Genomic DNA, 15,022 nt, shown 5'->3' on the forward strand with positions numbered 1-15,022 from the left:
TGTATCCCATTTGTGGAGAACTAAGTGCATTTATGAAGGTTTATCGAGATCCTACACTTGATCTTTACCTAAAGCTATCAGCTCTGACCACATTCTGGCTTATATGCTTATTTCTTTGTGCCAATTTTCACTTGATATTTTGTTCACCTCTTGGTGATATGGAATACATCAACGAAGCCTGACCCCAGCCAAGGTGCTGCGACGGGTGAAATGATCCTGCCACTCACAGAAAACAGCATTACAGTAACATTTTGGAACTATCCTTGGCTAGACATAGCGGTTGATTGTAGTTACCGACACACATTTCAGTTAAATTTTCAACTGAATAAGGCTCATGTACTTTGTTTGAGTCTCCTTCTTCCAGATATTGCAATGTGGCTATCCACTGAGACTCCTCCTTCAGCAAAGAGTACCCTGGAGGGCACACATCTATTTCTGATATTGGTATAGTCACCGTTATTTTTACTGCCATCTGACAAATTCAAAGGAACTCCTATTCAAAGGGGGCATGTACCAGAGAAAGTTCACTTCAGTACCTTCTTCAATTTCAGACTTCACACATCATTTACAATAAAAATCTGCTGCAATAGAAAGAGTCCATACTTTGAGGTATCAACAGGTTGTGGGTTAAAGTTCCCTTCAGAATCCATGGATGACTGTTTTTCCATCATACTGACATAGTTTGACTCCATGTAGTCTGGAGGTAAAGCTCCCGCAACTGCACTCAGGCAAGGCAGGGCCAGTTTGAAAAGCTCTTGTTCATATTTCTGGGAAGAGAACAACAATGGGAAACTATCATCTATGTGACTATTGTTGTGGCTTGCCAACAAATATCCCCCATAGGCTCATGGGTTTGAAACTTGATTCCTAATTGGCGGCGCTGCTCTGGAAAGTCATGGAACCTCTGCAAGGTGGTGCTCTGGTGGAAGAAACTCACTGTCTATAGTGCCCTCGCTCCCCTTCCTTCTCTTTCTCCCCCTTCCCAAGCATCTTGACCGCCCTGTAGACCGTGCTCCAGCTGTTATGCTTTCCCTGGCATGATGGATTTTATAAGTCACTTTCTCTATAAGTTGTTTTGTGTCAAGGTATGGCATCACTAATACCAACAAACCACGTGCCTGGTTTCCTACATTCCTCCACTATTTTAATTTCAGAAACAGTGGTATGATCACAAAGAGTATGTGACAATGTTGATTACTGAAAACCAAAGTATAAAATATCCTCAATGTGCATTATTAAGAAAGGGGGAAAACAAAACTAGGTAACTTCCCATTGTCTTGCTTTTTTTGAAACAGGATCACAACCTACAACTGTGACCCAGCTGGAAACTCCATCTATGCAGCCCAAGCTGTCGTTGGACTTGAGGTCCACCTGCTTCAGCCTCCTCTTTGCCTGGAATATAGACATTCACCGTCACACCTGACACTGTTCAAGTCTTGATTAGTAAGCACATCCCTCCACTATATAGCATCTCACAGAGAACCCGAAGCTTTTTGTTGCTTCAATAAAAACAATGCCCGCCCTCCTCCAACCCCAGTCTTCAATTACCTTTTGAGACAAAGCATCAAAAATGCCCCAAAATAATTTTCTTGATAAATGAAGTTCTTCTTCTGAGGCAGCACCAAAGTTTCCCCACCCACTGGGCAGGCAGTAGTACTTCCAACATCTTTCATAATGATTTGTCAGCAGCTGTACGGGGAAACGGTCATAATATTAACAAGCTAAAATGTCTTTTCAATGTTTCTATTCCTCTTCCACGGCATTCTGAATTCTATAGCATCAGGTCCCTGAAAGGAAAACTCTCAAACACGTGTTAGTTTTGAGGGGAACAGAATTAGTTAAATACTATGTGTCTTTCAACTTGGACACTGATCACAATACAATGTGTGGACCAAAGCTTCAACTTTGAAAACGTATCTTGAGGCAGGCTAGAGAAATGGCTCAGTGGTCTAGCGCATTTGCTGCTCTTGCAGGAAGCCCACATTTGGTTCCCAGCACCTACATCAGGCAGCCCACAACCGCATATAATTCTAGTTCCAGGTGATCTATTGCCATCTTCTTGCTTCAAGTGTTACTGCACTTACATACACATAACCAAACACATACAAATAATTAATGTATCTTGAATAGCATTCGTTCTGAAGTTATTTAGATAGTCATACACCCAACTGTTCTACTTCCTTTAATTTCATTTATTCACAACTATGTGAACTGTTATCTACTGGTCTCCATGCACAATTATTTCCTAGAATCCAGAGATATTAAGTGGAAACCTTACTTTTGTGTGTATTTTGGTTTCCTCTGACTTACATAACATTTATGATGGCCTCAGACCTTAATTCTGTGAGTGAACTCTGAAAATGATTCTATATTTGTTTGCTACCTGCAGATGCCGTCTATGACCATTTTGATTTCTACTGATATGAAAAGATCTATCAGTTATTTAGCAGCTTTGTGGAAAATCTGCTTGTGATCTATATCTGCCAAATTTATAGAATCAGTGTTCAGCAGTCTATGATCCTGTATTGCTTATTTAAGGGTCTCTCTCTCTCTCTCTCTCTCTCTCTCTCTCTCTCTCACACACACACACACACACACACACACACAGAAGTGAGTGCAGGGAAACAGAGACCACACAATGAATCCCTCATCCTTACCTTAAGAGGCATCTTCGCATGCTCATTCAGCAGTGGAACATCGAATACCAGCCTTCTGAGTAGGTGTTGCATCATAGAAGGTCGTAGTTGGCTGTTGGAACAAGACCAGTCATAACAACAGAAACAACCTCAAGATTCAGACATCCTTATATCAGACTATAAAAATTAATTTTTGATCTCTAAACTGTTCGTGAATTTCATGATAATTAAAAAGGACCACGTGATAAAGAAAAATTGGCTCAGAGAGCTGCCCACTTACCCACATATAGACAGCAGACACACTTCTATGGAGTCCCGCTGAGCTTTGGTGAGGGAGCATCCCTTAGACAGTCTATATACAGTGTGCAGCAGAGAGTCAATGAGGGAAGCATGGTGCTCTGTTCCAGCAAACAGGGGAGCACATCTCGTTAACAAAGGCAGGACAGCTGTGCAAAGGTACCGATTGAGGGCCAAGGCCATGTCTGTAGCACTTAGTGCAGCCTAGAGGGAACAAGAGGACACAGCCTTATGGGACCAGCAGAGAACTCAATGCATCACCACACAATCTCCCCGTCTGGAAACAGCAGCAGGACATCTGGGAATACAGTTCTTAGCTCAGTTTACCCACAGGTCATGTGATACTGACCACTCAAGACCATCAATAGTTGGCTGAAGGGAATCTAATAGCATCTATCTTCTTAAAGGGCTCAGGAAGTCCAAGCTCAAGGATCGGTTATGATAAGGTCATCTCCCCTAACACCTATGATGGTACTCTGAAGTTAATAAACAGCCCTATCCAACCTCAAGACACCTAGAGAAGGCCTGGAGGAATACTGTGAACTTGATCTGTAGCAAAGCTAGTTCTGAGAAGACTTAGACCTCAGTAGGATAAGTCATAGTAGAAAATGCCTACAAGAACTTCAATGTGGGCAGAAGAGATGGAAATGAACATATTCACATACCTCATCTCAGATTTGTACATGCATTTTGAATTCAACTGATTAATGTCATTCATACTTCTACTCATATCTCCAAGTATCACTATAAGTATCACTATGTTGACATTTCTACTCTTCAGATTCAGAATGTCAAAGAAGATAAAATTTCCACATTGTTTTCATGATTTTTATAGCTATGGATTTCTTAACTCAAGATCTAAAGTAGTTCATTTAATTGATAAGTAGTAAATAAGTCAGGATAATCTTGATGGAATTTGGTGCCCCACTTTATTCCACCATGTTTCAGACACTAGCCTGACAACAGTAATGGCAGATCCTCCCTGGGGCCACCTAATATACCAGGCAGATACTACCCAATGAGTATTTAAGAGAATGATAACTTCAGGGTGCCATAGTAACTGACAGAACATTGTAGTCATGTTGAGAGGTCTACAATGATAGACCTTTTAATACTCACTGGTTTCACCAAGCAGCAAAAGTGTGTAGGCGAATTGAATTTTTAGGTATTATTTTGTTTTTAGTATGTATGTATTTATGTGTGTATGTCTGTGAGCATGTGTGTATACATATGTAATGAAGTGAGAGGTCATTGTCAGATGTCTTCCTATCTCTCTTTACCTTATTTTTTGAGATAGGGTCTCTCACTGAATCTAAAGCTTACTGGTTCAGCTAGACTAGCTAGTGAGTGATCGCCGGGAACCGTACTGTCTCTACTACCCAGTGCTTAGGTTTTACACACACACACACACACACACACACACACACACACACACACTCCTGGGTTTTTTCTTTGGGTGGAAGAACAAACTAAGGTGTTTTTGCTTATGTGGCAAGCATTTATCAAATGAGCCATCAATCTCTAGGACAATTCAGAGACTCATATGAACAAGCTTTAGTAGACATCCCCATGACCTCACAAATTAAGTTCAGGAGAACCTCTTGGCTCCCACTTATCAGATTTCTTTCCAGTCTTTTGAGGCAGAAAGTTTCACTAGTCAATGAGTTTCCTTTGGGCACTGTCTGTTTGATTTTTTATTTACTCACTACTTCATAGATATACTCACTACAACATAGATATACAGTAAATGTTAGATGATAATGAGCAAAGGAGTGAGCCCTAGGAGACATAGACTTCAGAATCAAGGGTGCAAGTTCACTTCCCATAACATACCGTGTCTAGAGAGGCAGCAGCTCGGAGATCTGGCAGAAAGCCAACCTCAAGGAGATGGAGGAGGAAATCTTGCACCTCAATTCCATAGACCCTGTCAAGGAACAAAACCATGGCTGCCTTGTGATCTGGGCAAAACCCCGCGGACATGTCAGGCTCCACCACCTTCCCATCTACAAGAGAGAAGGTGACATGTTGGTGTCAATGGCCTGGCCATATGTGGGTTGATAATATTTGGCTTTTTGCCAACCATGCCATGTTTTAAGTCAAGTATATTAATAAAATGTTTTCCTGTTTTACCCCCCTCGCACAAATGTGTGCATGGCCAGTGAATGGGGGCAGTTTGAATCCAAGGTCATTTAGATGTTATTTGGGCATCTGTTTGTTCACTTCATATTTGTAAAGGCATAGTATCTGACAGATGCCAAGAAGGAAACCAAAGGCATCAGATAGTCCTGGTAAAATGTGGAGTGGATACCATGAAATGTTAAAAATAAGAAGCACAGGCTGGTCCTGGTGGCACACGCCTTTAATCCCAGCATTCAGGAGGTAGAGCCAGGAGGATCTCTGTGCGTCTGAGGCCAGCCTGGTCTACAAAGCAAGTTCCAGGACAGCCAGGGCTGTTATACAGAGAAAGAAACCTTGTCTCAAAAAACCTAAATAGGAAGCACATACTTCTACTCTTTCAAGGACCATCTCTTTAAACTTGTGTACTACCGTGTGATAGTCAGGGTACCTTTCCACTGCTATGGCTTAGGATAATTATAATTATGGATGAAATACCATAATAGAGAATATGATTACACAATAATCATAAAGTGACAAAGCAACATAATGACACCAGCATAGATTTTATATGACATAGACTTCATTAATTATAACATATTTGAGAGTCATGTCATTTTCTCTCTCAATGCCTAATGCTTGAAGCCTATGTAGACTGGTGCAAAAATGTAATAATTCCTTAAGTTCAGGGATTGGATACCATTAATACGAAGAATTATGAGACTAGTGCCAACTTAAAATACTAGGAGCCTATTTGCTCCCTAGTGGATCACATGATAATTATGCCAAACTGGTCCTGGTAGCACACAGTAAGATTCTATGAAAGGCATCAAAGAATTTTTTTTTCACATGGATGAATGTAATGTTGAAGGAAGCAGAACCAGGGAAAGAAGACATGTGACTATGACCACCCTGAAATAGATTTGCATTTGGAGCCAATAAATGAATTTCATATTTCTACCATGAAAACGAACAAATAGTATTTTAGATAAAATTAAGGGGTGATATTCATCAGTTCCTGTTTATTACTATAGAAATCCTTAATATGACTAATATTTTCATTGCTTTACATTATAAGAAAAGTAGTTCTTAGAGCTTTAACTGCTAACAGGTACTCTGCTGGGAATATGATAGATATGATTTTTAGGTGGGAGACCTGAATCTGGGAGAAGGAAGAAGGTTCTGGAAGACAACCGAAACCCTACATCTATCTGTACAGACAGTCAGGCTATTTTAAGACTTTGTTCCCTGTCTCCATGATGAAGCATCAGTTTGTAAACAGAAAGCTCTCTTATCCCTGGCATGAAACCAACCATGGTATCTTGACTAGTTCCAAAGGGAGACATGATGAAGGCAGTCTATAAAATGGCAGCAAGGACCTGGTAGTTGTAACTCCTGGGGGTTGGCTGCCTTCTTCTCCTTCTGTAGACTAAAGATGGGTTGTTCTCACTGTATCAAAAACTAATGTGCCAGGCTATCTCCCTACACATGGGCAATGATGAGGAGTCCTCATTCACCAAAGGGCTTCATTACAGTAACATTTGCATTGTGGTTTCTACTCCCTCTGGGAAATATGCTGGATGACCATAAGATGAAACACTCTTAAAGGGAGATCAGTCTATCATGATCAGGAGGAGAAGGGTAGTTACCTTATATCACAAATATACAACCTGCCTCATAAATATTTGTAAAGGGGTCTTTAGCATTCACAGTGCTGAACCCACCACATTGTCCTTTTTAGGGACAGTGCACTCCAGACTCTTTCCAGTGAGCGTTTGCTTTGCTCTGCCGGATAAACTTCTGAAAATGTCTGCACCTCTTGACATTTATTTATATTTATTTCCTTCAAATAGTCTAGAACTGAGAGGTCTCTCCATAATAGGATCACAGACAAGTTCTGTGGTCTGCATGTGAAGTGAACACCGTGACGCTTAGTCAACAGGTGCTGTGCACTGACTTCTGGGAAGTTTCTGAAGGTCAACAAACTTGTTCAAGGTCACAACCCAGTGGCTGGAAGAGCCAAATCAGAAATCGCTAAAATGGGTTTAACATTCAACCCAGGCCGACCTAACTTTCAGTTTATTTACATCTGTATGGCATAGTTTTTCAAATAAATAATGATGTAAAGTTCCCATCTCATTGTTTAAAAAAAATACACACACATATTACTGGGATTTAAGGTCTCAGGGTTCTACAATTTTACTATCTAACTGTACTTAAATAAAAAGGGAGCCACTCAGAGGACCAAATGAAATTTTGCTTTTCATACACTTATCCAAGTTGGGACTGATTTTATTTTACTTTAAAAATGGGTGTTACATTTTTTTTTTATTTATGCATGGCCTGTGAGCCATGACCTCAAGCGGAGGTCAGAGGATAGCTTGCAGGAGCCACTTCTCTCCTTCTACCATGCGGGCCCCAAGGATTGAACTCAGGTGCTCTTTGGCATTGACTCTGATATAATCACAACTGCCTGGGACACAAAACCCACAGATGTGCAACCGCTTCTACCGTCTCCACCTCCTCAAACACACAGGACATGGTGCAGTTAAGGGCCTACCCACTTCTGCACTTGAGCAAGCTTCTGACTGGATGGAGGTGGGAGAAGGGATATGAGCATGGATGGAATTTTCACAAAGTACTGTCCTCCCAGTCCTGCTGAGTCACACAGGGTAGACCTTGGTCTTACCTTTGGCTATTGTTGGCATTTGAAATGCAATGCTGATTACGCCCACCAAGTCTCCCAGTGGAATCAGGGATCGCAAAATAGACCTGATTCGGATGGCTTCTCCCTTTCCAGCATGAATCAACTAAACAGGAAGAAGATAAAGAAAGCTTAGAACCAGCTGTGGGCTCTTGTCTATAGTTCTGTTAGGAAATTTTAACATGTGAGAATCCATGTTTCAAGCAATTGTCTGTCCTGCAGATGCATAAAGCTAGCTATCTCTCAGAAACTGCTATCGTGGACATACAGGGAGGCAATCACATCTTACAGTTCCCGTAAACATGAGAAAACACTGCCTTACAGACAGTATAGTCTAGACCACCTGCTTTCTAACAAAGGCTGTATTTCTTTAAATAATTTTTTGGGTACCAAAACAAACTGAAAATCAGAGATACCTATAAATAAGTACCCCTAAAATTACATACACCTACCTATCACCAGAGAAATAACACAATGAAACAGACACTATTTTGAGCCACTAAAAATATGCTAATATTTGTTATTTTTTTAGCCTCTTTCTTGTCTTGGGAATTAATTTTATATCCACTCATATTCCACCCTGATTTGTGGAGGAGGGCTCAGTTTACATGAATCCTGACATTTCATTTAAGACTTCTGGCTGAGGAAGTTTCCATGATGCCAGTGGATCAGGATAGTCAAGAATCTCAGTGGGGTTCTGGAATAAGCCACAGACCTCCAGGGCCAGAATCAGCATCTGTTCCATTCACCACAAGGCACAAGAAGCAAGTATTATTCATGGCCTAGTGGAGGGCTCAACTAACAACTGTAAAGATGGCCGAACTTCAGAAAAGGCAAGGCGAACAAAGTGGGTCATCATTAATCTGCCCAAGTGTTTCCAGACCCTTAAGATGGGCATGACAGTAACACTAAAAGCTTCTATATCTTAACATTTCTTTCTTAGCTCATCTGATCTTTTTCCTGAGACAGGCAATGGTACAAACTGTCCATTTGTCTGTTTTTGTCTGCAGCCACTTCCGGCACTCAGATCTTCCAATATCCCTTCTCAGTTACCAAGGTGAAAATTCACATGAGCAGCAGAAGCTGAGTTAAAGGAAAAAAAAAAAAAAAGATTCTAAATTTTCTAATATTCTAATGGTTCTCTACCTTGTAGTCCTTTTCTGTTTTCAACAGAAGAGAACATCAAGTAGGTTTTATCACATAAGTTTAAAGGAAAGACCACAAAAAACAAACACGGGTATCAAGGGTAGGAAATGAAATGTGCTGCAAGCCATGTGCTCTAGCTTCATGTTTATCCCAACACAAAAGTAGATTTGCAGGTTTGTTTATTCTTTTAACACTTCATACATGTATATGTCAATCATATTCACTACCAACTTCATTCTGCAAACTTCCTCTGCTCCCTCCAACAATCTCACTCAGAAATACGTTTCCTTAAAGAATTAGTAACCCACCTGTCCTTATATGTATGGTTGTAGGGCCATCCACAAAGATATGGCAAACCTCCTTGCCAGCTCCCAAAGAAAAGTGATTCTCCTTCCCCTACTAGCCATTAATTGCCAAGAGCTCCTCAACTAGGGGGTGGGGCATGAGGAGCCTGGAAGCCATTATAGGGGATTACAACTGGTCAAAGTGCAGAGAATAAGTGACTATGGAGTACCTATCCCCAAAATGGACATTATAATACAAGCCTTATACTCAAGACTCAAGGAACATTGTAGAAGGGGTAGAAAGCTTCTAGGAACCCGAAGACCAAGAAGCTGCTGTGAAATAGGTTTTTCTGGACATGGCAGGAGTGCCACATAATTGATCTTTCAACAACTATATCTGCTTTTCAGCTATTGCACAGCTCTACTCAAGTCAAGATAAGCATTATATAAAAGAAATCAATTGTTGGTGGAAGTAGTGGTTTTCCATCAGAAAAAGAAGAAACTGCAGGGAAAATACATTCTCTTCTTAACATGCAAGGGGATCACGTGAGTTTTAAAGACATATGGATGACTACATATCCCATTAATGTCTTGTACTGAAAAGTCTTATTACCAATTTTTATAGCCAATGAGACATTTCCAACTAAACAAACATTCCTTCAGCAATTAGGCTAGAGCTGTTATTTTTAATGGAGTGTGGATATTACCAGTTTGGGGTGCTGCTGTGAGCCCTGCCAGCATACTGTTTTAGCGCTAATGACTGTATCAAGTTTGCTGTCCTCCAGCCCCCCAAAAACACTCACGTGCATTTCAGGAGCACAGCGACCAAGCAGGTCAATCAAAGCTGCATAGAAGGTCATGATTGCATTCCCCATGTGGATGGTATCATCTTCCTCCTCTTCTGTATCACTTTCAGGGATTTTTTTTTCCAAAAGAAGCAGAAAGTAAATGAAGTTGCAGTGCTTGGAGGAAAGAAGGTAGCCTTTCCCTATCGATACGTTTGTGCTTCTCACATTAATAAGGAGTTAAGGATCAGAATTGGGGATCTCTCACTAAGAACACACTGTAAGAGCATATGACAATTCCTGCCAAGGAGCGAAGTTTGCTCATTTGGTAGATACTGATCATTTTCCTTTATTCAGTCTTAAATATTTTATTTACTTTTTATTTATGAGAGTGCGTGTTTGTGTATGTGCACACAGAAGAAGGTGTCAGACCTCTGAAACTTGAATTGCATACAGCAGTGAGCTGCTTGATTTGGTACTATGAACCAAACAGGAGGTTGCTGGAAGAACAGCAAGCGCTATTAACCATTGATCTCTCTCTCCAGCCCCTTGCTTCTTCCCCATTAATCTTTTTTTAATTTTAATTTTTATTAATTATAATTTATTCATTTTGTATCCATTCTGTAGCTCCCTCCCTCCTCCTGTCCCACTCCCCCATTCCCTCCCCCTTCTTCACCCATGTCCCTCCCCCAGTCCACTGAGAGGAGGGAGTTCTTCCTCTCCTTCCTTCTGATCCTAGTCAATCAGGTCTCATCAGTATTGGCTGCATTGTCTTCCTCTCTGTCCTGGTGATGCTGCTCCCCCTTCAAGGGGAGGTGATCAAAGAGCAGGCCAATCAGTTCACATCAGTGACAGTCCCTGTTCCCATTACTATGGAACCCACTTGGACACTGAACTGCCATGGGCTACATCTGTGCAGGGGTTCTAGGTTATCTCCATCAATGGTCCTTGGTTTGAGAATCATTCTCAGAAAAGACCCTTGTGCCAAAAATTTTTGGTTCTGTTGCTTCTCTTTTTGGAGTTCCTGTCCTCTCCAAGTCTTACTATCACCCACTTCTTTCATAAGATTCCCTGCACTCTACTCAAAGGTTGGCCATAAGTCTCAGCATCTGCTTGGATGCCCTGCAGGGTAGAACCTTTCAGAGGCCCTCTGTGGTAGGCCCCTTGTCCTGTTCCTTGTTTTCTCCTTCTTCTGATGTCCATGCTCTTTGCCTTTCTGAATGGGGATTAAGCATTTTAGCCAAAGTCCTCCTTCTTGAACAGTTTTTTTTAGGTGTACAGATTTTAGTAGGTTTATCTTATATCTTTTGAGCTAGTGTACAACAAATGGCTTTCATTGTGGTATTTTTCACATGTTTACATTATATTTTTCTCATATTCATTCTGCCAGCACCCTGCCTTTTTCCAAATAGTTCCTTTTTGCTTTATGCCATACATAAAAAATGCACACACATATACAACATATATATATGTGTGTGTGTGTGTGTGCATCTGTATAGATAGATAGATAGATAGATAGATAGATAGATAGATAGATAGATGCAACATACATATATGTGAATTTTTTTTCATTGCTAGTAACAGACAGCATATTAACAAAAAGTGGTGGGAAGATTATTGTGAAGTAAGTTTAAGGGTGCTTTTCTAAGTAGCACTCAAATAGAGAAAGGGTAACCAAAGACATCATGTATAACATATGTCAGACCCCACATATTTAGAAATGTTACTTCATGTATTCATTTATCCTGATACCAATTACCCTACCCTCACTCCATCACCCACAGACAATCTAGTCTGTTTCTTTCTCTCCCTCCTCAGATTTTCTTTCTGAAAACATTCCATTATCTTGCTGAGAAAATGCAAATATGGCTAGCCTTTGGGGCTCATGTCTTTCCTTCTTGGTGGCTTGAAGGAGGGATCCTCCATTGGATTTAAGAGTCTGCAGAGTAAGAGTGAGTTGCCTTCTAGGTCTACCAGGGAGGTTTCAAGCCTTTGCATGCACACAGGCTAGCATCATCCTGGTCTGAGCTCTCTGGTAGCATTTCTGTCTATGAGAGCAGCTAAGAACTGTCTTAACCATGTATGGCTAACTAATAAACATGCAAGGTCTGTGCCTCTTCTGACTGTGGCAAGAATAAGGCTTCCTTACTTGCAACTCTTTCTCCTCTGAGCCCTATGTTTTATCTTTACATTTGCACTAGCAGTATAGGTGCCTGACCCCTTCAGAGAACAGTTACCTCCACAGACTAAAATCAGGCCCATCTGCATTGCCTCACGGCCCAATTAGAAACCAGTATCAGTGTCTTCTGCCACACATCTGTCTCCAGCACATTAACCAAGCATTCTGCTCCTCAGAATTGTGACTGTTGTCCTGGATGCCACCATCATACTCACCTGAATGAGACCCCACCCCCATTACCCAAGGTCTAAAGGTCTTTCTCTAGCTAATAACACTGTAGGCACTATAAGAACTCAACTTGGAAGGCTAGATAGATGGCTCAGCAGAAAAGAGAGAGCGCATCACAAGCATAAGGACCTCAGTTCAAATCAACAGAACCCACAGAAGAGGCCAGGCAAGGTCACGCATTTCCGTAACCCCAGTTCTTGGGGAGGAGCAGACTCAGCAAGGTTGCTAGGGCTTGGTTGCCGCTAGCCTAGTTCCTAACTCAGTGAGTGATTCTGTCTCAGAGAATGAGGTGAAAAATGACAGAGTAGACCTACATAATCATCACTACCAGTGATTCCAGTTTCAGAAACTCACCTCCCTTCATCTACACTGTACAGGTATGGCCAACCTATGGCCTATACCTATAAAAGTGGCCAAACACTTTGTTGATGACAACATCATGCCCCGATGTCAAGGTTACAAACTTCTGACCTGTGTGTGCTCTTTGCCTAGCTCGCCCCAAAATACCCACAAGATGTGTGTCCTAATTCCACACAATCCCTCCAGCTTATTTCTTGATTCACCCAGTCTATCCCCACAGCCAGCTCCACAGTCTTCCCTTCTAAGACACCCAGTTTCCAAGGGAGAAACCTTTCAGTGCCAGACAGTGTAATGACAACCAACAGAACGTCAACTACATGCTGTCAGCCTGAGTGGGGTGAGAACAACTGCTGAGCATGAGCACAGTTAGACCTACAGGGTTTTGCTGGATCCACTCGTCGGAGAGGGGCCATCTCTAGAAGGATCCTCGGCTATTTTTATGGCTTCTTCCATGGCTGCAAGGAGGCCATTGCCACCTTCTCCTCTCAAGGCAGGGCCAAAGCACTCGGGCCTCCGGATGAGCAACCTCACCACAACATTTGCATTCTCTTCCACACTCTCCCCTGCATTCAAAAGAGGAATGTATGCAAAACAGAGAACTTCTCAGCATTTCTCATTTCAAGAAACAGGCATGCCTTAGAAATACACTATAATAGCAAATTCAAATTCCAGATTACATTTTGGCAGCAGTGGGGCGGTCCGTTCACATGCCACGTGAAAGCCAGAGAACCACTTACAGGAGTTGTTTCTCTCCTTCCACAACATAGATTTCAGGACTAGAACTCAGGCAGTCAGGCTTGGTGGCAAGCACTTTACCCACTGAGCCATCTCAATGGCCCAACGCTTTGCACACATCACAGCTTCGTAGGAGTATTGTTATGGATTGTAAGCGAAACGATCCTCAGAGACTTGTGTGTCTAGATACTTGTCCCCAGAAAACACTGCTGCCTTGGGAATCTGTGGTGGATGACTGGGACCTGGGGTCAAGCTGGGTATTACAGCCTGTCAGCAAGGGCCTGGAAGGAAGTTCTACCTCCAGCTATATCCTAGCTGTCTCTCTTTACATCCCAGTTGGTGCCATGCTAGAAGCTGCACTGACTGCAGGCTCCTGCCAGCCACAGACTAAGCCACCACCGCCACCTTGCTTGCAGTGTGATGGACTGACTAACTTCCTCTCTCAAGGTGCCTCTGTCAAGTAGCAAAGAGAAAAAGTGACAGATGTACACATTATGCAATGTAAGTTGCTTTCTTTGGTAATTTTCCAAGTGAAGGAAAATAGTACAGAAAACTAGTTGCCAAAGGAGAAGATATTGTAATCTTAACCCTTAAGACCCAATTGCAAATATCTAGACAGTGCATACAGATTTCAAGTTAAACAATGGAAGTATGATCCACATTTTAAAAAAGTAGTATCAGGGTTTTTTTTCCCCCTGTGGAATGAAAACTATTAAATAAAACATATAATCTCTTTTATTCATTTCCTTCATTAAAATGCTGTGATGAATATTACTTTTCTTTTCATTTTAAAGAAGTATTAATTTTTACTTTTAATTATGCATATACACATCTGTATGTGCACGTAAGTGTAGGTACCCAAAGAGGCCACAAGAGGGTGTCATATCTCTTGAAGCTGCAGTTATAGGCTGCTATGAGCTGTCCCATATAGGTACTGGGCACTGCACTTGGGTCCTCTACAAGGGCAGATAAGTGATCTTAACTCTGAGCCATCTCTCCAGCCCCCAAACTCTTTATTTTCACTCAGTTTTACAAATCCTCAAGTGGTCATGCCCTACCGTTACAGAAGACAGCAAATCTGAGAAAGTCAAGGTATCGCTCCCCTTCAACTGGGTTCCACCCAATGTCTGGGTAACCCTTGGACACCAGCATTTGACAGCTCTGCAGACCACAGCCAGCCAGGTAGCGAACTACCTACAAACAGATGATGAGCAAGAGAGGTTAGCCTTCACTTAGAAGCAACATAAGCCTATGCTAAATCTGGCGAAAGATCATCGGGCGTGGTTTGAAACACATGCATTTCATTTACTTATGTGTATGTATGTTTGTAGGTGCCCACGGAGGGCAGAAGACAGCACTGGATCTCCTGGAACTGAGTTCTCTGGAAGAGCAACCATCATTCTTAACTACTGAACCATTTCTCCAGCCCTAATAAATGAGTTCTTTTTGCAATTATTTTTAACATCATGATAACTCATGTAAATTTCCTCCCAGAAAGCTTTAATAATAAGACATACTAAAACATAACAGTGTGTAGTCATCAAAATTATGAA

General features: G+C 41.6%; 1 protein-coding gene across 1 annotated transcript in view; it reads right to left on the bottom strand.

The window, feature by feature from the left end:
• Nucleotides 1-15,022, bottom strand: part of Ryr2 (ryanodine receptor 2) — a 533,102-nt gene that overhangs the window by 131,711 nt on the left and 386,369 nt on the right. Inside the window, exons 44-52 of the mRNA XM_060372656.1 lie at nucleotides 14,528-14,663; nucleotides 13,111-13,297; nucleotides 9,986-10,091; nucleotides 7,738-7,858; nucleotides 4,767-4,936; nucleotides 2,917-3,137; nucleotides 2,658-2,748; nucleotides 1,549-1,689; nucleotides 604-767 (exon numbers count right to left, since the gene is read on the bottom strand). Coding sequence (XP_060228639.1) covers nucleotides 604-767; nucleotides 1,549-1,689; nucleotides 2,658-2,748; nucleotides 2,917-3,137; nucleotides 4,767-4,936; nucleotides 7,738-7,858; nucleotides 9,986-10,091; nucleotides 13,111-13,297; nucleotides 14,528-14,663 — 1,337 coding nt within the window. The remainder of the gene's footprint in view (nucleotides 1-603; nucleotides 768-1,548; nucleotides 1,690-2,657; nucleotides 2,749-2,916; nucleotides 3,138-4,766; nucleotides 4,937-7,737; nucleotides 7,859-9,985; nucleotides 10,092-13,110; nucleotides 13,298-14,527; nucleotides 14,664-15,022) is intronic.

This window comes from Meriones unguiculatus, chromosome 19 (assembly GCF_030254825.1).
Source record: "Meriones unguiculatus strain TT.TT164.6M chromosome 19, Bangor_MerUng_6.1, whole genome shotgun sequence".
Taxonomy (NCBI): Eukaryota; Metazoa; Chordata; class Mammalia; order Rodentia; family Muridae; genus Meriones; species Meriones unguiculatus.